The 23,650-nt window shown below is 38.9% G+C and overlaps 3 protein-coding genes across 5 annotated transcripts; all 3 read left to right on the plus strand.

The window, feature by feature from the left end:
* The first annotated feature begins 1,106 nt into the window (after positions 1-1,106).
* LOC119886903 (rano class II histocompatibility antigen, A beta chain-like) lies at positions 1,107-4,245 on the plus strand. 2 transcript variants are annotated; one of them, XM_038697880.1, is made up of 4 exons: positions 1,107-1,218; positions 2,566-2,856; positions 3,344-3,619; positions 3,735-4,245. In XM_038697880.1, exons 1-4 carry the CDS (start codon positions 1,164-1,166, stop codon positions 3,872-3,874), a joined length of 762 nt encoding a protein of 253 aa, XP_038553808.1. In that variant the 5' UTR covers positions 1,107-1,163; the 3' UTR covers positions 3,875-4,245. The 2 variants fall into 2 exon arrangements, with proteins under 2 accessions (XP_038553808.1, XP_038553809.1); XM_038697881.1 differs by having other exon boundaries at positions 1,112-1,214.
* Positions 4,246-5,820: 1,575 nt separating this feature from the next.
* On the plus strand, positions 5,821-8,081 carry LOC119886764 (uncharacterized protein C20orf85-like). Of its 2 annotated transcripts, none has more exons than XM_038697708.1 (4): positions 5,821-5,886; positions 6,932-7,013; positions 7,453-7,551; positions 7,637-8,081. In XM_038697708.1, exons 1-4 carry the CDS (start codon positions 5,828-5,830, stop codon positions 7,790-7,792), a joined length of 396 nt encoding a protein of 131 aa, XP_038553636.1. In that variant the 5' UTR covers positions 5,821-5,827; the 3' UTR covers positions 7,793-8,081. The 2 variants fall into 2 exon arrangements, with proteins under 2 accessions (XP_038553636.1, XP_038553637.1); XM_038697709.1 differs by having other exon boundaries at positions 6,932-7,001.
* Positions 8,082-8,627: 546 nt separating this feature from the next.
* On the plus strand, positions 8,628-18,711 carry chmp4ba (charged multivesicular body protein 4Ba). Its single transcript, XM_038696533.1, has 5 exons — positions 8,628-8,989; positions 15,370-15,547; positions 15,689-15,803; positions 16,444-16,570; positions 16,704-18,711. The coding sequence occupies exons 1-5, from the start codon at positions 8,806-8,808 to the stop codon at positions 16,766-16,768; spliced, it is 669 nt and encodes a 222-aa protein (XP_038552461.1). The 5' UTR covers positions 8,628-8,805; the 3' UTR covers positions 16,769-18,711.
* The last annotated feature ends 4,939 nt before the right edge of the window (positions 18,712-23,650 follow it).

Here is a 23,650-nt window from a genome sequence, read left to right on the forward strand (position 1 = left end):
AACTAATGCAAATATTAGGAGTTGGGCAGATTGAGACAACATTGGTGATGCTAATTCTTCAGCTGGGTGCTGTTGTTAAAACATTACAGAAGAGGACACAACGAGATGACATAATTAAAAGAACGTCAGTCAAACCTCAAATGATGGAAAATGATGTAAAAGACATGATGGTAATATGGCACTTATGTTTGTTCGATGTAGTAATTTGCAAATTAGAGTCCTAGTGCAGACGGAACTTGGTGGTGTGGCAGTTTCATACATGAACTCTAATTTGTCAGTGATGGTCTTATATGCACAATGAAGATCTGATGGTTTGTGATGAGAATCCAAGGTTGTAAATAAAGTAGTAACATTTGCAACTTGTAATACTGTAAATAGAGTATATGTGAACACAGAGAGGCTGTCTTGCCACCAGAGGGACACTGTGGCCCAAAGATGTAGTATACAGTGAGGCTGAGACCAAAACTTTAAATTATGAACCCACATTTCTGCGACTGGCTTTTATCTGTGACTTTTTTCCTTTTTCCTTTTTCCTTTTTGTCTGTAATCTCCACTTTGACCTCCACAACATTAAAAAAATTTAAAGCCCACACAAACTGTACAGTTGACGTCTTTGCCATCTGTGAGAGTTTTGAAAGAGTTAAAGAGGAATCAGTCTCCGCCTCAGCTTCTACTTTCGGTCTCTCATTAGTGTTTGGTTTCAGCTTCCTGTGTGAAGTTAAACATATTTTTATGATCCAGAGTTTTGGAACTTGTTCATGAAAGCTGTCATTCATGATGAAATTACCAAACTTTATATTCATTGTCTTAACTCAACAAAGATTCCCTAAGAGCGCCTAAACATTTGTATGTTTTATTGTTAAATATAACAATAAAAATGCTTTAGTCCCCATGAACATATGTTATAGAAAAAACACATAAAAAACATTGACAGTTTTTTAGATGCATTCACAAAAAATGTTTTCTAATTATGTTGTGGTTGTTTAAAAATGCATTTACTGTTGCAAATTAGAGTTTTTAAGCTAAAGGTTTGACTAAATAGGAAAAAAAGGGTTGGGGTGGCTGGTTACAGGAAGTGTACTTGAAAGAAATGAATCATTTGTGAACTGCACAGCAAGGGTTGAGTGTCCACACTCTGGTCTCAGTCTCATTCTGGCTTCAACATGAAACGCTTCATGTACCTGCTGTTTCCATGTCTTTTCTCTCTGTTTTTGGTGGGTGAGTAATTCCACTGTTATCCATTGTTATGTGTCCATTGGTTTTGTATGGTCACACAGCATGTTGAGGTTAAAATAATGACGTTGATATACCAGAAGGTAATTTAGATTAGGTTATTATATATTAGCTGTATATCCAGGACTGTATGTCTCAAGCCCTTTTATACCAAATAGCCTTTACAATGTGATTCATGGGAAAAACATACATGCATACTTTATTAGAACATAATTCTATGTTACAATTAAATTTTAATGTGAAAGTGAAGGAAACACAACTGTTGTGCTGGTATGCTGGTAGTAACCTTCATTACATATTTAAATAATTGTTATGTTCAAATAAAACTTTTTGACAAGCCACAAACTATAATGCATTCACCTCCATTGTATTTGTAGTATTTTGGGGGGTTGGCATACCTTTGCAAATCTTCAAACCACAGTAGATTAAACTTAAACTATCTGCATGACTAGATACCACCAATAGTAGTGTGTGTGTGTGTGTGTGTGTGTGTGTGTGTGTGTGTGTGAGTGTGTGAGTGTAGTGGGTTCAGTGAACTGGGCAATCCAAGGTGTTGTCTTTCTGATGTCTGTAGCGTGTGAACAGATCTCTGCAGATTAAGTGTGTCTAGTTTCTCCTTTTGTATTTTAATTTTTGTGTACACTCCAGTGATCTGAATGAGGAACTTGAACTCTATAGCAACTGAGCCACAGAGTCACATGATAAGTTTTTTGCCCAGTTTAGGTACATCTCTGTGGACTGTTATAGCAATTAACTGACTGTTTTGAAGGGCATGTTTACAAATATTTAAGTCACTTAAACCTTGAAACAAGGTTTGCTTACTGTAATTATTCCTCCTGTTCATACTGGACATTACCTCCCTGCTTAATACGCTTTCAATGTAATGTAACATGCTCACACTGACAATGCTAACGTACTAATGTTTAGCAGCCAGTTATAATCTTTTATATTTTCATGTATCATTAATGTCTGTGTAACATTTTATGGCAATGCAGTCAATAGTTGTTGGGATTTTTCAGTCTGGATGAAAGTGGTTGGCTGACCGACAGACCGACAGACAGACAGACAGACAGACATTGCCACCCATGAGGAACCATGCTGCTAACTTGGCTAAAAATTACTTTGATAGAAAACAGCAATATATCTAACAGGTAAAAGTTGAAAAAAAAATGACAGGAAAAACACTTAATTGTTGTACTATTGTAGCAAAGTTCTTGCATGTAGGCCTAAACAAACCATGTATTAAATACTAATGGACGTACTGTATCTGCACATTAAAACAATCATATTAAAAAACACAGTACAATTTGTGCCTTCTCCTTTACCTGTCAGATTGTGCTGCTGATGGAAATGGATACTTCATGTATGCTGACTTCTGGTGTGCAGTGTACTCCAGAGAGCAGGCGCAGGTGGAGTATCTGGTTGACTGGTATTTTAACAAAGAGTTTATGATGCAGTATAACAGCACGGTCGGGAACTGGACGGGCTTCACTCCAGCTGGATTAAACACTGCATCAATGTTAAATGGGGACAAGTACGACATTCTACAGAGAAAAATTGAGAGGCAGCTTATTTGTGTCAACAACGTTGGTTTGGTTTTGAACATAACTGAGGAAAACAGGGGTAAATATTCAAATACTGATTACATGATCTATATTCAATCTTGTGTCTGTTTTAAGTAGGTACAGAGGTGCGGTCAGGATTCAAAAATACACCTACCAACAACTATAGCTCACCAATTAACACGTTGTATCTTGTTAATTTAAACCATACTCAAATCTGTAAAAACAACAGTGTGTGGTAAAGAGAAGCTTTGGAACAATTCTTCCACAACTTGAGTGCAGCTCTCAAGCTCTGTGTAAGTTGCCAGATAGGGTTTGTGAGCACAGGTACGATATACAGGCTTTCCAAGCCTGATGTGTCAAACCTGGCAACCTCCTTTTCACGATAAGACTTGGGGGAGCTGCACACACTCACTATTCACCAAGATATAGTTCCACCATTTAATTCTACCTAAAACTCCTATTTCATCATGCCAGACATGTGCTGTTGCTTCACAGATGGTGGATATGTCATCTTTCAGTAAAAACCTTTCATCTTCTGATTTCAGCTGAACCCAGTGTTACTCTTGTAGAGACCACCAGCTCCAGTCATGAAACCATGCTGGTGTGCAGTGCTTACGACTTCTACCCTAAATATATCAAGGTTGCATGGCACCAGAATGGACAGGAAGTGACCTCGGGCGTGACAGTAAGCGATGTAATGACAAACGGAGACTGGACCTATCAGGTCCACTCTTACTTGGAGTACACACCTGGCCGGCAGGACAGGGTCAGCTGTGTAGTGGAGCACGCCAGCCTCAGCGAGCCCAAGATATTAGACTGGGGTGAGGATTACAACAGTAAAATATCCCTTCTGTATGTTAAGTGCAGCATTATTTTGTCAATAACATGCATTGTGTGTTCTGCACTTACATGTTTCTCTTATCATTTTTGTTGCAGACCCTTCCTTGAATCACTCTGAGAGGAGCTACCTGATTGGTGGAGTTTGTGCTCTGCTGTTGGGAGCAGTGTTTCTGTCCTTGGGACTGATCCAGTACAAGCGGAAAAGCTGTGATCCACGATTTTCAAACACTTTATAATTATTTTTTAAATGTATTTCTTTTTACCTGATAACCTCTTTTTTTATAAAATAAAGCTTTATTTATGAAGCATATTTCACACAAAAAGATGCAACACAATATGCTGTGGGAGTAATTTGAAAATGATCAGAAGCACCTTGAAATCAGTTGCATAGCTTACAGGCCCATGGTGAGATTTTGGGGGGGAATTGTGTAATTAAATTACAATTAGGCTAACTAAGAAAATGTTCATGATTACATTGTAGATTACATTTGATACATTTCTGAAAAAAGCTAGGCTATGTTAATATTCATTTTGTTGCTTTACCTGTTTTTCATGTCACATGTCTTCTCCAGTTAAGCCGTTTAATAAAGTTTGATGCTATAATGATGCTTTTGATTGGTTCCTGTTTGAATTTGCAGCGTGTAAGAGCAAATGCATTTTTATTTAAGAAAATGTTTTATTCTTGTTTTATTGAATAGGTTCTTACAGTCTCATTGGTCAGTTGGTACGGGTCACTTAACCTTAAAAACAAAAAATGATTGCAAGGCATTGTGCGTTCAAAAGTATTATCATATCATCATTTTATATCTGTGGCTAGCATACGCTTCCAATAAGTTAGCATCGTTAGCACAACTTGGTGATCCTCAAAGCTGACTAATTGGCAAGTTGTGAGCTAAGCAAACAAGCCATGTATGTTGAGCACAGACACTGATATGTGCTAAATATTGCTAGCATAAATAAAATACTAGAATTTCACTCACCGAATAAACTGAAGAAAAAAAACTCCAAAAGGCACAAACATAGAGGGCTTGGAAGGAGGCTCTTGGCACACTTCCCGGCTGACTCTGGTGCAGTTTGCTTGTAATGTGAAAGCAAAAGAACCAACCACAGGATTTTATGATAGCAGATATGCATTATTTCAAAAGCTAAACTAGTAAATCAATCTGCTGATCGTGAAATATTTTCAGGAAACTATCTTATAAATAAATTATCCATAAATATGCACATCAGAAGCATTAAAGTCACCAGAATTTAATTTCCCCACATGGGTCCTGATGATGGCAGACGATGAAGGACGAGAATCACCAAAACTGTCCAATCAAAGTGTTACCTGTCATTCTGTATAACTTACTTACTTACTCCTCTTGGTTCCTTTAAAAGATCAGTGTGAACATTAACCAGAACAGAACTAAAATACAACAACGTATAATTCTTCCCCCTTGGTCCAAACCAAATGAACCAGGTGTGAAGCAGTTGTTGTGAAAGTAGCTCGCAGCCTGTCTGCTGTATTTTTGTTTCCCTCGCTGTTTAAATTCGTAACAATAGAAGTGTGAAAAAAGTGCCCAATGTATATAAGGCCCACTAGAGGTCCTCACCCCTTCTGCAATTAGCCACCAGCTCCTCCCTTGCATTGATTGATTGACATCTGAGCTGGCATAAATTTCTGACCAACATGTTCGTTGCCTTATGATTTTTGAGCCAAACAAGGAATGGGAAAACACTATATTTTAAGTAAATCTTTCACCGCTTATGTCACGTGGGATGGAAGAAACACAACAATACACATTTAAATTGACCAAAGCTTTGGACGCCACAACAGTGACTGAAAACACAGACATGTCTGAGCTCCTAGTGACCCTCCAGTGGTTTCATCCCAGCGTCACCACGGTTTCACACACAGAAGCTAGAGAAGAGATATGTGTCAGGGAACGCCATCTCCATGACGACAGTAAACAGGTCTGTCAGTGTGACTTACACACAGGTGAAACATTAGCCAGAAAGAAAGAAAGAAACCTCACACACACACTCCCTCTGCCTCACACACACACACACTCCCTCTGCCTCACACACACACACACTCCCTCTGCCTCACACACACACACACCTCTCCCTCATACACACACACACACACACACACACACACTCCCTCTGCCTCACACACACACACACACACACACTGGTCAGGACAGATGGCGGATTCACAGCGAACATCTGAACCCATCAACTTTGTGCATCAAGATGAAATCTGGTAAACTGCTTATTGTCATTAGCGCTTACTAGTATTTATTGCTGCTTTTATTAATATGTATTGTCTGTTGTAGATCTCGTGCTGTGTTTGATGCTCTGTTGATGATTGTATGTTGTTGCTCAAATGTAAGTCGCTTTGGATAAAAGCGTCTGCCAAATGTGGAAATGTAATGTATTGCTACTTTTTTTCAGTGTTGTGTGTTAGTGTTTTGTTTCAATCAGTCTTTATATAAAGGGCTGAGCATTCTTACTCAGTGTTGGTGAGATTATTAATATTTTAAAATTCTGATCTTTTTAAGAAAACATTTAACATACAATACATCATTTGTGCTTGAATGAATTATTACAATTATTGTTATTATGGTAAGTATTTTCAACATTCTCATATTTTTTTCCCCCCTCTTTCTTCCCATGGCTTTTTTCCCTTGTGTTTTCCCCTTACTTTTTATGTATAATGCCTTGTTTTTTCCCTGGGTCTGCAACATGCTATTTACTATAATAAATTAAGCTTACTAATTTATCATGTTATAACGCAAAAAGTTCCTTGTTTTAATGAGATTCAGTTTATCAATATAATGAAAGCATTATTTGTTTTAATGAGATAAGTTGATGTTGTGTAATAACGAGAGTTTAAAGATATTTACGATGATTGCAGCAATATACTGGCGTGGGGGACAGAGCAATCAGCCTTATACATTTACTCACAGCTATTGCTATTGCTGATATTGAGGTTTTCGGTCATGTCATAGCCTAATTTTAACTAAGAAACGTAATTTATTACTTTCTTTGCATTCGACAGATAGTTCCCATGTGTCTTGCTGGAAAATGATCTTCAGCTTTCTATGGGTTAAAATAAATGTAAGATGATGAGGAGGTTTTTGAGATCTGTTTGTAGAAAAGCAAGCAGTGCTACAAGTGGAACACTGGTTTCATTTCCATTTCAGTGCTCTATGAAGCAATATGTCACATATAATACAAAACCTAAACTTACTGCATGTGTGTGTGTGTGTGTGTGTGTGTGCGCGCGCGTGTGTGTGTGTGTGTAGGAAAGCACATGTGAAAGTTGAGAAGGATTCAGCTGACGTCTGGCCCAACAAGTGGGGCTTCTTGACCAAGGTCTATAAGGAGGTATCCACGCAAACACACACACAGGCACACATACATGCACGCACACATAGTTTTTCACATCAAAAATCTCTCAACTGACACAAATTAGACCATTTGGTAAGATATTGTCACAGCGTCCCCCATCTGAAGGGATTTTTGCTTTTAGATGTTTTATTACAGAAAGTGTGTGAACGCCATGACCGACATTCTGTCATTTTGTTACTTATGGATGGAATTATGGTGAAAATAAATTGTTCCCCTTTTTGCTGGGGACCCCCTGGGGATCCCCCGACCCCACTCTGAGAACCATTGCTGTAGAGGGATGTCATACACGCCCTCTACTGTTGAAAACGTACCACAGCAAGTGCATTTATTTCAAGTCTTTGCATTCACACAAATGTGATCACACATTAGTGGCCATCACTCAAGCACACAACTTCCTCTGTTATATGTATTTCAGTACATGAGTGAGAGTGTGAAGCTGAAGGAGGCGGTCAGAGTGGAGCTTCCTCATCACCTAGCAGCACGACCTCCGACCCCTCCGGAAAAATACATCAAAGTATGATTTCTATCTATCTATCTATCTATCTATGCGTCTGTCTGTCTGTCTGTCTGTCTACATCGCCATTGTTTCTTTCCTCCAGGTTGACCCCTCTCCTCCAGTTCCTCAGACAACTCAGGCCCTGATTGGTTGGCGTTCAGGTCACTCACATCTTCAGCTGGAAAAGTATGGCGTGGTGCATCACGGGAGGCGTAGTTTTCTGAAGGAGCTGGGCTGGCCTCTAGATGCTTGCAGCTGACTATAAGCAACCATTCTTCTTGGCTAGTCACTAACTCAGTGTTGTGGAGGAAAATCAGAGGGATTATGACCATATAAAGTATTGAAGTGAGCAACTATGTAGCATTAAATAAAAAAATTATATATATTTATATATATATATATATATATTTAGAAATATGTAGGCTATGTAAATATTGCTAATATTAACCATAACTTAATAAGCAGTGTTGGGAAGGTTACTTTTGAAATGTCATTGAATGTTACCCTGTATAAAATGTAAGCAACAAAATGAACATTACTCAACATAATAGCCTGGCGTTTTATTAAAAACAAATCAGATGTAACCCTCATTGCAATCATGAACATTTTCATGAGGAACTGTAATTCAATTGCACATTGTCCCAGTAGTAGTCTATATTATATAAAGACATTAAAAGAGTACCATATATTAGGACCATATATTGACAGTTTTTACTGCCTTTTTGTTGTTGGATTTAGAAATAAATTGAATTAATGCTCAACCTCATTATTTTTTACTGCTGAATTTACATTTATAAATAGGGGATTTTGCCCTTAGAATTAATACCTTTATTATAAAGTACTTATTTTACTTTATTTTAACTATTGTAAAAGTGAAATATCACATACTCCCACATCAGTGCAACATCTCAATGGTCAATGATGATTCTGCTTAAGTTTTGGAAGAGTTTTCTGGTGTAAACAAAGCCAAAAGAGGTGCAATTTTAGTACTAAAAAAACACACTGATTGCTCTTTTGTGAAATTCCCCCGTGTCTCACGCACTTTGTTCACGCATGAGTCACGTATTTGCGCTGACGTAATGACATCACGAGGCCTGAAACGCGGAAGAAGAGCGAAAAACAACAACAGCGGCAGCAGCAGACCTCTGGCTCGTGACGGTAGTTGACGAGAAGACAACAGAGCAGTTTAACGATTAACTGTTCGGTATCAGAAAGTACCAGCTGTTTGTGAACAGTTAATCCACCCGTTCTTGTTTACATTTATTAACAAAAATGTCGTTGTTTGGTAAGTTATTCGGCGGCGGGGGTAAGGGAGGGAAAGCGCCGACACCCCAGGAGGCTGTCCAGCGACTCAGAGAAACCGAGGAAATGTTGGCAAAAAAGCAGGATTTTTTGGAGAAGAAAATTGAACAGGAGCTCCTGACGGCGAAGAAGAACGGCACGAAAAACAAACGAGGTGAGGAAAAGCTCCGCAACTTCGTGGTTTGACGGGCTAGTTGGTCAAACCGCTGGTTAGTTTGGTGGTTAGCCCGCAGGCTAACGAAAAGAGGAAGTTAACAGGGAAGTTGACAGGTTGGCTAACTTACCTGAACACAGGTCTGTCCACACGGCCGCCGGACTCCATTTTTAAATGTCTCTTTAATTAAAGGAAGCACCGTTTTAATACTAATGGCACATTGTACAACAATTGAGTTTCAATCTACAACTGCCTTTGATTTTCTAAACAATTATTCAAATTGACAGGTCTAGACCGTATTCTTTGTAATATTATTTACAGAGAACCAACAATTCCCAACATGAGCAAGCACTTGGCAACATAGGCAAGGAAAAACTTTCTTTATAGAGGCAGAAACCGGAGAAGAACCATGGCTCAGGGTGGGAGACCATCTGCTTCGACCTGTTGGGTGGTGAGAGAGAGAGAGAGAAGGGGGAGCCAGCACAATATCCATACAGAAAATACAAACAGTAAAAGTAGCATTGGTACAGAAAATCAATAATTGTGCTAATAATTATAGGAATATTAATAATAGGACTCTTAATAGTTGTAGCAATGGATGTTGTGCATGAACAGGAAGGGAGCAGGTGACACACAGCCAGAGATCCAGACCCCAGAGCTAAGTTAAGGCCTATAGTTAATGTGCTTAGTCAGAGCACTATTCAGAAGATGAAATATAATCCAGCAAGTTCAGTTTAAGGCCTATGAAACACTCGTAAAGTGGTAATATTATGCTCATTTTCAAGGCAAGGCAAGTTTATATGTATAGCACATTTCAACAACAAGGTAATTCAAAGTGCTTTAAAAGCAACATAGGGAAATTGAAAAAATACAGGTTCCGTCCAGTGCAGTGTACAATCACGGTTAAAAGAGTTAAATGGAAAATAAAAACAGGCTGAGGGGTTGAGCTAATAATTGAGTTACAATTATTTTGAAAAGAGAATAAACAGAGAAGTACACTTAATCTACTCTCTCTAACTAGTCTGTACTCGGGTCCACAGCAATCTTTGGGTCCACTGAAACTCCAAAAACCCTTGGACACTACAGAGAAACCAGGACATGTCTGTCAGCAGGCGACTTTGATCCAGTTATACTCTAGACCCACCTGCGCGTTTACAGGTGGACAGAGGTTCCTGCAAATCACTCAGGCGTGAGATTTAAGACCACTTCCTTCACTCTGTTCAATCTCACTCTCATTATCTTTTCACTCAATTACCTACTCATTTCTCACTGTGTAAATATTTAATTAACAGCAATGGTAAAAAGATAAAAAAAAAAGAAAACAGGACTGTAAAAGTTACAGTGCAGTGTAAGTTATCAATACTACTTAAAGGCAGTGGTAAAAAGAAAAATCTTAAATATTTAATTAAAAGCAATGGTAAAAAGAAAAGTCTTCAGTCTTATTTTAAAATAACTGACAGTTTCAGCAGACCTGCAGTTTTCTGGGAGTTTGTTCCAAATATACGGAGCATAATAACTAAACGCTGCTTCTCCTTGTTTAGTTTTGACTCTGGGGACAGAAAGCAGACCTTCCCCAGATGACCTGAGAGGTCTGGATGGTTCGTAACGAAGCAGAAGATCAGAAATGTATTTTGGCCCTAAACCATTTAGTGCTTCCCTTAAACTGAGATGTGCCATGTTAGTTCTTCCAACATAATTTGTGTGCGTAGGATTAAGATAATGAGAATGCATATTAATACCAGGTAGAAATATAAAAGGTCAATTGTATTGAAACCTTGTACATGTGTGTTGAAGCATGTGTCTACATTGACAGCAGTGCAGTCAATGTTTTGCAGAAAACTTGTATTAGTTTGGAACCGGTTCCAAGTCAGAAACGATTCTCAATACAAGCACTTGTTAGCCTGATGATGTTCTGGGAAGCAGTACATGATGTACACTGCTTCTCAGCCAATGCATGCTGGTACAGGCTCCAGGCGTTCCTAACCATGAACAAGATAATCAGGTATAGGAAATGGATACATGATCAAATAAAAACAAAATATGAGGAAATGATTGGCTTCTTTAGCTTTCTGCAAATATAACAGCAGCATTTCTAGTTTTCCAAACACTCAAAGATGGCACAGCCTTCAGGAGCAATTTGGGATTCAGTATCATGGCTCTGGACACTTCCACATTGCGGGCTGGGGAGCAGACAGGACATGAACAACCAATCTTCCAATTCGTGGAAGACCCGCTTAACTGAGGTGACACTGTTTGAAAAGGAGACTAGAGCTTAAGACAACACTGTCATGTTAACTTTTAGTCAGAAAAAAACAACCCTTAGAAGGTTTATATTGATTGACAATGTTAGTGTTAGGTGTTAGAGATTATTAGTTGAGTACATTCAGGTGTGCTAGTATACAGCTTTTGTATATGGTGACTAGTACTAAAGATAATAACACCACCAACAATTCCTTTTACTGTGACTACTTCAGCTACCGTGTACTTGGCTTTCTATGCCAACATTAGATAGTCAACCTTCTAAAGCACGAGCAGCAGGTATTGCACTTGACTGACAAAGAGAGAACTGGTTCCCTCAACATCACACGTTATGTTCTTCGTGCTTCAACTCTAGCTGTGGTGATGGTTTTATTTCAGCTTTTGGAGAATGTGACAAACAACACATTTGTTGCATTTGCTTAGTGCAGAGGGTTGGGTGGTGTAAGTGACTTGTAAGAGCACAGTATAAATGTGCTACGGCTCATCACTGTTGCGTTCTATGTGCATTTACACAGGTTCTGCCTTTTAAAAGAAAATAAGGGCTTTTGCAGAGTCCAACAAAGTTGCATCATACAGTTCACCAGTGTAGGTTGGATAAAATCCAAGGCAAACATGGTGTGAAGTAATTTTACTATTATTTACTTAATAGTGTGTTTCAGGAGAGTTAAAAAAAAATATATATTGTGATAGCACAATTCACTTTGAGAGTTATGGCCACAATAATTGTGGCTGAGAATATACGATATGACACAAACATGTAAACACAAAGCCGTTATGGGGAAAAATACTAACACTCAGACCACTACCACTGTTAGCTCATTTACTGCTGGTTTTAAAAGTCCCTTTCTGCATTACATGGTATAGCTTCCAAACCTGAAACCTGATTTTCAACATAGTTCATCCTGTCACTTAGCCTCCCTCTAGCTGGGGGCTGAGCAACAATTCAAACAGTCGATAAATTCCTCCTACCAAAAATACCATGATAACTGCATCTGCATGGTGGATCTCACAGGTTTAACTTTGTGTTTCCATGTTTTCTGCCTATACTTCACTTTAATCTCCATGTTTGACATCACATATTTTAATAATTGTCTTTTGCTTTAATTAGCATTTTCCTAATAGGTGCATCTCACAAAATTTGAATATCATGAAAAGTTTTTTTTCCCCGTAATTTAAGTCAGAAAGTGAAACTTTCATATATACTAGATTCATTACACTTAAAGTGAAATATTTCAGGCATTTTTTTGTTTAAATCTTGATGATTACGGCTTACAGCTCAAAGAAATCAAAAATCGATATCTCAAAATATTAGAATAAAGAATGTATAATACAGAAATGTTGACCTTCTGAAAAGTTGAAAACTTCTGACAAAGGTTAATTTATGCACTCTTTGTCGGGTCTCCTTTCACACAAATTACTGCATCACTGTGACATAGCCTGGAGACAATCAGCCCGTAGAGCATTATTAAGATATCGGCTGTCAAGCAGGGAGGAGGTGAAGTATAGTCAGAAAATGTCACCACACGACAGACAAAATGGACTTCACCTGTGATTCAGACTTGAAACATAGGAACTGTCACTACTGTAAAAGAGCGGCACAAAAGGAAAAACAAAGGATCACAGAATTAAATTAGCCATATGAAATTCAAGTGGGCGGTCTGAATACAGCTGTGCCACCCAGATAATCTAATAATCATTTTTGAGATGTTGGGTAACAATGTTATCAGTCCAGGAATAGGGTCGGGTGCTAATATAATCTTATGAAACTGGAACTTTCAGCTGCCGTCTGGCTCTTGATGGACCAGACCAACCGCATACAGTAGATTTGTGTGTGTGTGTGTGTGTGTGTGTGTCTTTGTGTCTGTGATAAAGCCATCAGATTGATGTGTTTAAACCATCAGATTCTAATTACAAGTTGGGTTATCTGTCAAGACATGTTGTGACTTTTTATTTTTTTATTTCAAGTTCTTGTACAGCTGCACATAAACCAAATTATTGAACACATTAAAATGTTCAGTCTTGACTAAAGTGGAGGGCCAGTTGAGCTACAGTGCCATAAAAATAATGTGGTATAAAACACAATTATCTCATTGGCACTAAAATTGAACATTTAAATGATACCCATTCCTTTTCATGGCATTGTCCATAGTATACCACAAAATGAATTCATCTTTGAGGTTTGTGTTTACATGCAGGCAGAGATCACATTTCAGGAAAATCCATGTTAACCGGAAACCTGGTGGCCTTTTTCAGTTTAAGGGATTAAGAATAACCAGGTTAATACAGGAAGATGTTTGCTAGATGTATACTCTTACGTGTGTTTCTAAAACAACTTTTTGTGAATGTTTGTGTGACACAGTGGCAACCTCAAAGCAGGATGAATGCAAATATTATCTCTTAGAGCTGTGCAACTTTCTATAAAAAAAAAAGCATTTTCAAATGTAAAATATGCACGTCTAACTGGCTCTTTGTTTTGAAGTGTCTGAATCTGATAACAGCAGCCTGCCTTGAACTGAATTTTCCACCACGTCATTACTATTCAGAAATAATTTCAGTTACCTGTTCCTGCTCAAGAGGGCGGCAGCAAGTAGAAAGTATGACTAGCTATGTTTACTTCATCATTACCCCCTCTCTCCTCACATATGACTCAGCAGATTTAGGTCACAAGATCCCTTGATGAGGTGATTTCCCATGACAGCACCAAAGGGGAATTCCCTGTGTTAAGGTGTAGATTTTCTTTAATGTGTATTTAAATTTACACAGAGGAAGGCAAGTGCCAAACCATACTGTGGCACAGATCACAGAGAGATGCTGAATCAATTAGTGAATTAATCAATCGGTTAATTGACTGAATGTATTTGGCAACAATTTTGAGACTCGAGATTGTTTAAGCAGCACAATTCACTTGTTCCAGCTTAAAATGTGAATGTAAATAAAAATATCTTTGGATTTTAGACAGTTGGTCGGACAATAAGGTTCTTAGAACTGTTTTGTCTATTTTTTTTAATGGGCCAAACAATCATTTTATTCATAAAAAAAACAAAAATTGTTGATGAAATATATGCTATATGAAACTGTGTTACATAGGGCTGCAACTAAGTATTTTCATCAATTATTTTGTCAATTAATTAAAAGTCAGAATATACTGAAAAGGGCCAATCAACTTTTCCAAAGCTCTTCTTTAATTGCTTGTTTTGTCTGACCTACAGTTTACAATCGGTGTATTAAATCTATTTTCAAAATAGTTGTCAATTAATTTCGCTGATGATTGAGTATCAATGAATCAACTAATTGTTTTAGCACTAATGTAATGGCAATCCACCAAAGCAAGTCAGAGGTGTCCCTTCCAGTGGTTCAAATCCAAATCCAACAGTTGCCTCAGGTTTTCAAAATATTATAATCCCACTCATTTTAGACCAGACCAGACCTCTGTGAGCTTGATGAGATGCCGGTCTCGTTCCAAAGAGAAATGTTGAGGGGCCAAATTTAAAACCTCTTGACTGAAGCAAACTGCATCTGCAGGGAGAGACAGGATTTTAACAGATGAACAGAGTCCTGCTCCATTAGGACAAATACTGTAATTCAAGCATGCAAACAGTTCACTGCAGCTCATCTTACAGCAGCAAAGCCTCTTTGTGCTACTGGGTTAGCTTGCTGAACAAGTCTGTTGCTGTGCAGCGACAGCTTTAAATTAGCAAAATAAAATAACTAAACTAAAAGAAATTGGCCAAAAAAACAGCTGACTATCGACTCCAAACCTAGCTCCTTCTCCTGCTTTCTACACTTGCACAAAGCGAGCTGCTGCATTGTCGCGTAGCGCCTGTGGTCCCCTGGTCATGGCTTCTTCTTGTGGTTGTACTGTGATTCATTGCTACTTCTTCTCTGTCTGGTTGTCTCTCTCTGTTTCACCCTTCAGGCTTTACATTTTAAACACTAATTTATCCCTGAAAGAAAAAAGCCTTCTTCAAATAATAATCCTCATCAACACCCACTGGCTTGTTTTTTAGATTGAGAACATTGGCAGGAATTGTAAACAAGACTGAGAGACTACAGTTACTTAAAAAACAAGTTGTAGATGTCTCCTGAACTAACGTTGTCTCACCCTTTCTCTTCCTGTCCAGCGGCTCTACAGGCTTTGAAGAGGAAAAAGCGTTATGAGAAGCAGCTGGCTCAGATTGACGGGACATTGTCTACCATTGAGTTCCAGAGGGAGGCACTAGAAAACGCCAACACCAACACAGAAGTGCTCAAGAATATGGGCTTCGCCGCCAAGGCAATGAAGGCTGCACATGAAAATATGTAAGAGACACTTAGTTACAAGTTAGTTACAACAGGTTAGATGATTTTGTGGGTGCTGAGGATATTATAGGTAGTTATTGTAAGTATTATGAAATCTGCAGTAACTCCAAATCCCATCGTGTGTGTCCTATTGTATCACAGGGACATTGACAAAGTAGATGATCTGATGGCGGACATCACAGAACAACAGGAAGTGGCTCAAGAAATCTCAGATGTAATTTCCAGACCGATCGGATTCGGAGACGAGTTTGACGAGGTGAGAACATAGACCAGAACCATTTTTGTAACTCGGGAACCTTACATGTGTTGCATTCAGTGGAACCAGGCTTTACATTTTGTTCATCGGCCATAGTTCTGACCTGCTATGGGGGCTAATAAGTTGATGGCCCTGGAACAGTCAGGGGGAATTTGTAGAGCTAAACATCGCCAACTGCTCGGACACAAACCTCATAGCTGCTACAACTTGTGTACATCTCCTTTCACTCACCAAGTATGCACAACAAGCACCAGTAAAAAATAATAACAATAGACACAGATAAATATGGTATAAAATACCACAGCAAATGATGCATAATACATAAGGGTGGAAAAAGTAATACAGAAAATTAGAAATATCAATCGATAAAATAAAACTACACTAACATTAGTATCAATATTAGGACTCCTGCAAGTCCCATTTTCATCCAATCATTAGTCTTAGTTGTTTGGTAACTTAGGAGTAAGATGATTAGAGAAGACACTGCAATACATGTGCTGTATTATTTATCTGTGCTGAGCTGCAGACTTGAGACGTGAAGGTAAAAAGCTGAGGAGACAAATTAATTAGTCTATGTCTGTGTTGTGTTCCTACACAAATCTGATTGCTTGATTACTTGCGTATGTGTATGTGTGTTCAGGATGACCTTATGGCTGAGCTGGAGGAGCTGGAACAGGAAGAGCTCGATCAAAATCTTCTGGAAATCAAAGGAGCTGAGGATGTTCCATTACCCAGTGTACCATCTACATCGCTACCATCTAGACCAGGTATCAGACACTTTCACAAAACTTATTTTTAATTCACTAACGAACAACACTATGCAGCATACCATCCACATCACTATCTACTAATCTACACAATAAGCGTCATTCTTTATTTCTGTTTCTTCCTTTCTTTTAGCCAAGAAGAAGGAGGAAGAAGACGAAGACGACATGGCAGACCTCGAGGCCTGGGCGGCTAACTAAGCTAGCTTGCCCTGCTAGCTAGCCAGTGCCCCTCTCCTGTTTGTCTCTGTGCTACCAGGCCGGTCCCAGACATCTTGAAGAGAGACAGGGACTCTGGGCTGCTGAGCTGGCTCCTGGCATCCTGCTCTGTCTCAAAGCATACATCCCAATATCTAACCGTACCCCAGCCCGAAAGTATACACTTGTGCACATATTCACTGACTTAAAATTAAATGAACCCAGGCTTTTCTTCTTCAATTAATGTAACAGTAAGAATATCTTTGCCCCACCTGTGCACTCCTGCTTCTAAAGGGCATAGAGCAAATGTCATGCACTAACAGCCTGTGGTTTTATATATATATATATCAAAGTTCTCTTTGCAAGGAAATGGAGTGCATGACAGCACACTTTGGTCAGGAGCGCGCAAGTGCATACTTATAGGGAAGGGTGTGTGGAAGAACAGGGCGAGTTTCCAGGAGGAACGTGAATAATCATCAAATGTGGGGGTTGGGGGGTGAAAACAGAAAAACGACATTACACAGCCATTTTTCTGCTTCCTGCGTTGTCATCTCTGCTCTTTTACAGTGATGACAACAAAGGATAAATGATGAAAATGTAGCACTTTCTCATTGAAATATTGCCGTCAAACTACAAAACGATGACAGCAGTGGAAACATCTTGAATTGGAGAATCTAGGGTTTGTACTCCCTCTGTCAGCCATATCTCTGCAGGCAACTTCATTAGGCACTCTGGATCTTAGTTAAATTCCTAAAATGTCATGTGAGTACAAACACTATGTTGCAACAAGGGATATTGTTAATAGAAAGGGCTTTTTTCTATCATTGAACATTACAGTAGCACCAATGCCTACTTTTTTTACGAATACATCAATAAGGTTTCCAGTTGGGACTCAAATGCTACTAAAATAGGCTTTGCAGCTGCATATCTTTGCAGCTACATTTCTCAGATCTAAATATTTAACAACATGACAATGATATGGGGGGAAAAAAGATCCTTTTCACTAACTATCCTTTCTCAGCTAGTGAAAGTTAGCTGTTAGCTAGCAGGCTCATTTACCAATGCAAAAGGTGTTTATGCTAACGGCTAAAAATATTCAAAGTCAGAAGCTGCAACCAAAGTTGTTATATTATGACACTTTATACATCAGGAGTAGTTGACCCCCAAAATGGCTGTTAGAGGGCACAGCATAACACCTTGCAAGGCCTCTGTTTTTCAATTTAAAATTACATTTGCCTCTCACCTCCAGCGCCTTGTTTGTCTGTGGTTTAACAGCAATGTACTGTACTCTGAGAAAATCCTACATTGGTTGAATTAAAAGATACTGTGTGTGTGTGTGGTGTGTGAGTGAGTGAGTGAGCGAGTGAGTGAGATGCTTTTTCAGCCTTTTGACACAGTGACCTCTTGTGAATATTTAGTCAAATTGGTGAGTTGGATTTTTTCATTTGCTTTTGACTCACCTTTAGTGCAAAATTGATTTAAAGATTGAGAGAGAAACATGAGACATGTTGATAAAACAGCCGTAGCTACACATTTATGCATGGGCGGATTGGGGTCTATCCAGGATCAAACACATAACTGAGACTGTAATTTAAACATGACCTAAAGTCAAGTCATCATGACCTTAAATAAAATTTCAAAAGTACTGATTTGAAACTTCTGCTCATTTTTGTCATGCAAAATAGCCTTATTTGTGACTGCTAAGCCCCAGTCCTGATATTTAAAGAGAAACTATTGAGAAGAAACTTGCAAATGCCAATAGTTTGTTTTTCTTTTATTTCTGTTTACCTCAAATGTCACTCATGTTCTGTCTGGCTATACATAAACACTGTGTAATCTGTTGCCAGTTCTGCTCAGAGCTGTATAAAGAGGTTAGACATTGGAGATTTTCATTGACTGGGGCTGGATACAGTTTATCTTAATAAAGCTGGGATTTGGTGCAAGCATTGGCGCTGTTGGATCTGTTCATACCTTGCATCTAGCATCTTACCCTGGTATTCAGGCTTCTTGTTTTTCTCATGATCACCTCACATCCATCTAAAGTACTAAACTGAAGGTCCGTACACTTTACTTGTGTTTTTCCATTTTGTTCAACTTTATACTTAAACTGCACTACATTTCAGAGGGAAGGCAATGTATTTTTACTGGTTCAATTTCAGATTAATATTTTACTTGTATGACAAATGATCAGTTTCTGTGGTTATAAATGCTAACAATAGAATATGCGAGTGGACTTTCATTATGAGAGAATAGATCACTTAATTAACAGTTCAAAACTACTAGCAAGCATGGAGTCTCTGGAGATTCACAGTGGTTTGGAGCTGGACACCACCCACAATTGTAGACAGTTGTTGGCCTCCATCCACACGTCTGTCCCCCCTTTGTTAAATCAAGAGGCGTAGGATTAAACCTCACCTCTGACCACGGACACTGCTTTACTAGCCTCTACGACCCATGAACTAAAGAAATCTAGTATTTTGTGTGATTGCCGAGGTTAGGAAGTCACCTCAAATCACATTTGATCGGATATATTTTTTTATATTTATATACAGTAGGCAGGATGAGTTATCAATACTTAAATGTTTTACAGGAAGAGAAAAAGTGACTTTAAAATATAAATATGTAAAAAAATATATATATATTTATGCATCTGGCATATACCAAGAGATAACTGAATAACGCAGGCATGAAGGATAGGAACTTAAAACAGTTACTTTGTCAGCTTGCTAACACAGTAATGTTAAATGTCATCATATTATGTGAAACTAAATGTAAAATTCTAAATGTTACCCGAGACACGACTACAATGCAAAACTAGTATGTGCTATGAAGAAAATGCTTTTTTTGTAATTGTTGTTTAGATAATTCTCACATTGTTCAAATTCTGTTACTCAAAGCTGTTACTTAACACACTGAAATGTTTAAAATTCCAGCCAAGCAAAGCTTTAATATGAGCTGGGATTATGCAGTTGAAGAGTCCTTGCTTTTTACACCAAAAATCCTTTACTGGGCTCAGCATGTTGAAACAAAGTTAACTGAAAACCTTGTGATGTGGAAAAATGCTGCTTTTCTGAGCTCATTACCTTTGTGGTTTTCTTGACATGCTGCTGGTGAGCAACGGTTTAACATTGTTTCTCACTGAACTAAAGACCTAAATATATTTTATGTAGAATTCAACAGTGAAACAATTTGCTTTGTCTGTAATTTAGGAATGGAAGTCTTTATTATGGTGTGCAAATGATTCATCATACTTATACTTAAGTTCACATAGCTTCGATGCAGTTTTAATGGCACAACAATGCAGGGCCACCTGAGGTTTGCACCAGTATTATTCACTGTATTCATAAGCTACTTAATACGTAATAAAGAGGAAAATAGTCCTACTGTATAAATAATCCTACTTAGGAGGAAAAACATTATTCCCTTTGAGTTACATATTTTAAAATTTGAGTGAGTTGGTAACAGAGGAATAGTATGTACTACTACACCTCCTTCCAGACTCTGAGAGTGTTTAACAGGAATTTAGACTCAAACCCGCAAGACTTGAGACCGATTGGGTGGCCGTCTGTTGTGGTCCAGATCAAGACCACTTGAACCATGCTCTTAAATTAGCTGTAGTATAGTGTTTCTACCAGTGGGCTGAGTTTAGCCCCCTCAACATGAAGATTAGTCTTTCACTCTGTGGATAGGCTTATGATATAGTCACTACCTTTCTTGGCCACATGTAGTTTTTTGGACAAATTAGATATCTCAGAAATTTAGCATGTGAATAGTAGTGTACATTTTCTAGCATATTGTGTGACCTCCCCCCCAACCGGTAGTACAGTAAAACAGGAGAACGTAATTGTAATCTGGCTTTTATATTATATTATTCAGTAATTTGTTGCAAGTTACACTAGTTTTCAGATACATTACACCTGTTCAACTCTTCATTTGGCTTTAAAAGTATCTGAGATTCTCCTTGTACTATGCATAGTTGTGCATGTTTTTGTGTGCATAGAAAAAGTAAAATGTGTTTAAATCCTTTGCTTAAGAAGATAATTCTCAGTAGACAGATTATTAAAAGCACAAGTCCTGCATTCAAAACCTTTTGTGCATGGTTTTAGTATAAAGTTACCGAATATTGTTGAAAACAACAACTTCAGTATCATATCAGCTGCCTCCTAAAACCCACATCAATCGATTTGCAATCAAGAATCGAAATGTCAAAATCACAAGTACTGAAAGAATGTTTGTGAGGACTTTTACCCTCAGTGACACCGAGACAAGGTCCATTATAGAGGAAATACTGGAGCAAAGGCCAAGACTGGGGTCAGACTTAAGGTTGGGCAATGGTTATTTTTAGTACAGACGCACACATTTACAAGACAGTGTCTTCTTAAGTTGCATTCTTTACTATATTACCATGTAGTGTTGCATTCTGTGTATGAAAAGTGCGTATTGGTACAGGATATGATTTTTGCATATTAATCATTTTAAGTGTGTAATCCTTCCAATTTAATTGTTCCTCACTGTTTTCCATAATTTCACAAACCAACAAGTACACCCTTTGACAGGGGACACCATGTCCTTGCCCAAGCGTATAGCAGACATAGCTGCTTAACCAGACATAACTACCTTAGGCTTGGCTCAAGCCTCACTGGCTTCATTTTATTTGAATTGCCTGCTCAATTTTCCAGCTGCCATTCCTGCTTATATAGTTCATCTTATGAATAGCCACTAAGGCAAATCCTCCATTATTAGTTGTATAATTTCCCAGGTATTCTCTGATAATGACCATCTGGTGACCTGGTGCAGCCAGAACAGTCTGGAGCTCAACGCTCTGAAGACAGTGGAGATGGTCGTGGATTTTAGAAAGAGCCCAGCCCCACCCTCCCCCATCATCCTGTGTGACTCCCCAGTCACCACTGTGGACTCCTTCCGCTTCCTGGGCACCATCACCTCCCAGAACCTCAAGTGGGAGCTGAACATCACCTCCATCATCAAAAAGGCCCAGCAGAGGATGTACTTCTTGCGGCAGCTGAAGAAGTTCAGCCTGCCAAAGACAATGACGGTGCACTTCTACGCCTCCAGGACTCTGAGGCATGCAGGAAAGATTGCAGCTGACCCATCCCACCCCGGACACAAACTGTTTCAGACTCTCCCCTCTGGCAGCAGGCTGCAGTCCATCAGGACCAGAACCTCTCGCCACAAAAACAGTTTCTTCCCGTCTGCAACTAGCCTCATGTCTCTGCACATGTAAATACTGTTTCGTCTCGTGTCACAGACCTGGCACGTTGCATATATTTGTTGTTGATTGTTGATCTTTGTTGTTGTATATTTTTATGTTGTCAGTTTATATATTAAAACGTACACAATATTCTCTTCCATTACGTTACTTCTGCATGGCACAGACCCAGAATAATGCACATGTATATATCTGCAACGTTGTTCTTCCATTCTCCATCGTCAACCGCTTATCCTGTGTACAGGGTCGCGGGGGGGCTGGAGCCTATCCCAGCTGACATTGGGCGGGCGTTCTTCCATTCTATATTTATATATTTCTACATTTATTTAATGTCGACTGTATATTTGTCTACGTGTAGCACCTTATCACCACAGCAAATTCTTCGTTTGTGTAAAACACTACTTGGCAATAAAGCTACTTCTGATTCTCATAAACATACCTTTAAATTATAATAATAAATATAATTATTGATTCCTTTGAAAAATATATCAATAATAACATTTTATAAATACAAAACGTGGGTGGCTGCATCCCTCCCAAACTTGTTCAGTACTTTGAAAAATATTTGCACCAATGAACAGCCCTGAATATTTGGCTGGCCTGTGTCACATGACTGTGGAAACCTATGTGACATTAGAACTGCTCATGCAACCGCACACAGTCGCACACTTTAAACTTGTGGCAGAAAGGAAATGTAATGGGCCGTGGTGCTGCTTTTCTCTTAAAACACAGCAAGATGCACTATTTGTGACAAGAAAATGCCACAAATCATGGAAGATGCCCAGTGGTTCTTAACCTGGGGGTTGGGACCCCCCTGTGGGTCGCGACCTGGTCCCATGGGGGTCGCGAGAATACTACTATAGACAGAAAAATAGAAAATAAATTACTTAAAAATAACTAAACGGACTAGTTGTGAATGGAATCACTTTGGGTGGACACTGTAAATATTTTGCACAGTGTAATCCAGTAGGTGGCGGTAATGCCAACCGCTATAAAACGGCAAAGAAGAATAAGAATTTTAAAAAGGCAGCGTTAAGTTAGCTAGCTCATGTTGTAGGATGGAGGTGTATGTGTGTATGCGTGTGTGGTGTTGTGGGGGGGCAGTCGCAAAATATTTTCAACCTTAAAAAGGGGCCGGACTGCCAGAAAGGTTAAGCTTTATGTTGTTGGTATTTTAATTTATTGTATTCATATTTATGTTCCAATATTTATTTTATTATTATTTAATCATAGGATTTAATCATAGGATCAGGTGACACGGTGGTGCGGTGGTTAGCACTGTCGCCTCACAAACCGGGGGGTTCAAACCCCGGTTGCCCTGGCCTTTCTATGTGGAGTTTGCATGTTCTCCCCGCGGTTGTTCGTCTATGTGTGGCCCTGAGATGGACTGGTGACCTGTCCAGGGTGCCTTGCGCCCGATGTCAGCTGGGATTGGCTCCAGCCCCCCCCCTGCGACCCTGTATGCAGGATAAGCGGTGGACGATGGATGGATGGATGACATACCCATTTAAGAAATGATCAGTATCAGTATCCTTAAAATGTGGGTGTCACCCATCCCTACTCCATGTAATTAATTAATATAATTGGCTTAATAGGCATTTTTATCTGAATGCCTCAGGAATAAGGCCACGCCATTTCGTCCATTATCCAATCACATC

This window comes from Micropterus salmoides, unplaced genomic scaffold (genome assembly GCF_014851395.1).
Source record: "Micropterus salmoides isolate LMB-PRFRI ecotype aquatic unplaced genomic scaffold, ASM1485139v1 Ms_hic_scaffold_4, whole genome shotgun sequence".
Taxonomy (NCBI): domain Eukaryota; kingdom Metazoa; phylum Chordata; class Actinopteri; order Centrarchiformes; family Centrarchidae; genus Micropterus; species Micropterus salmoides.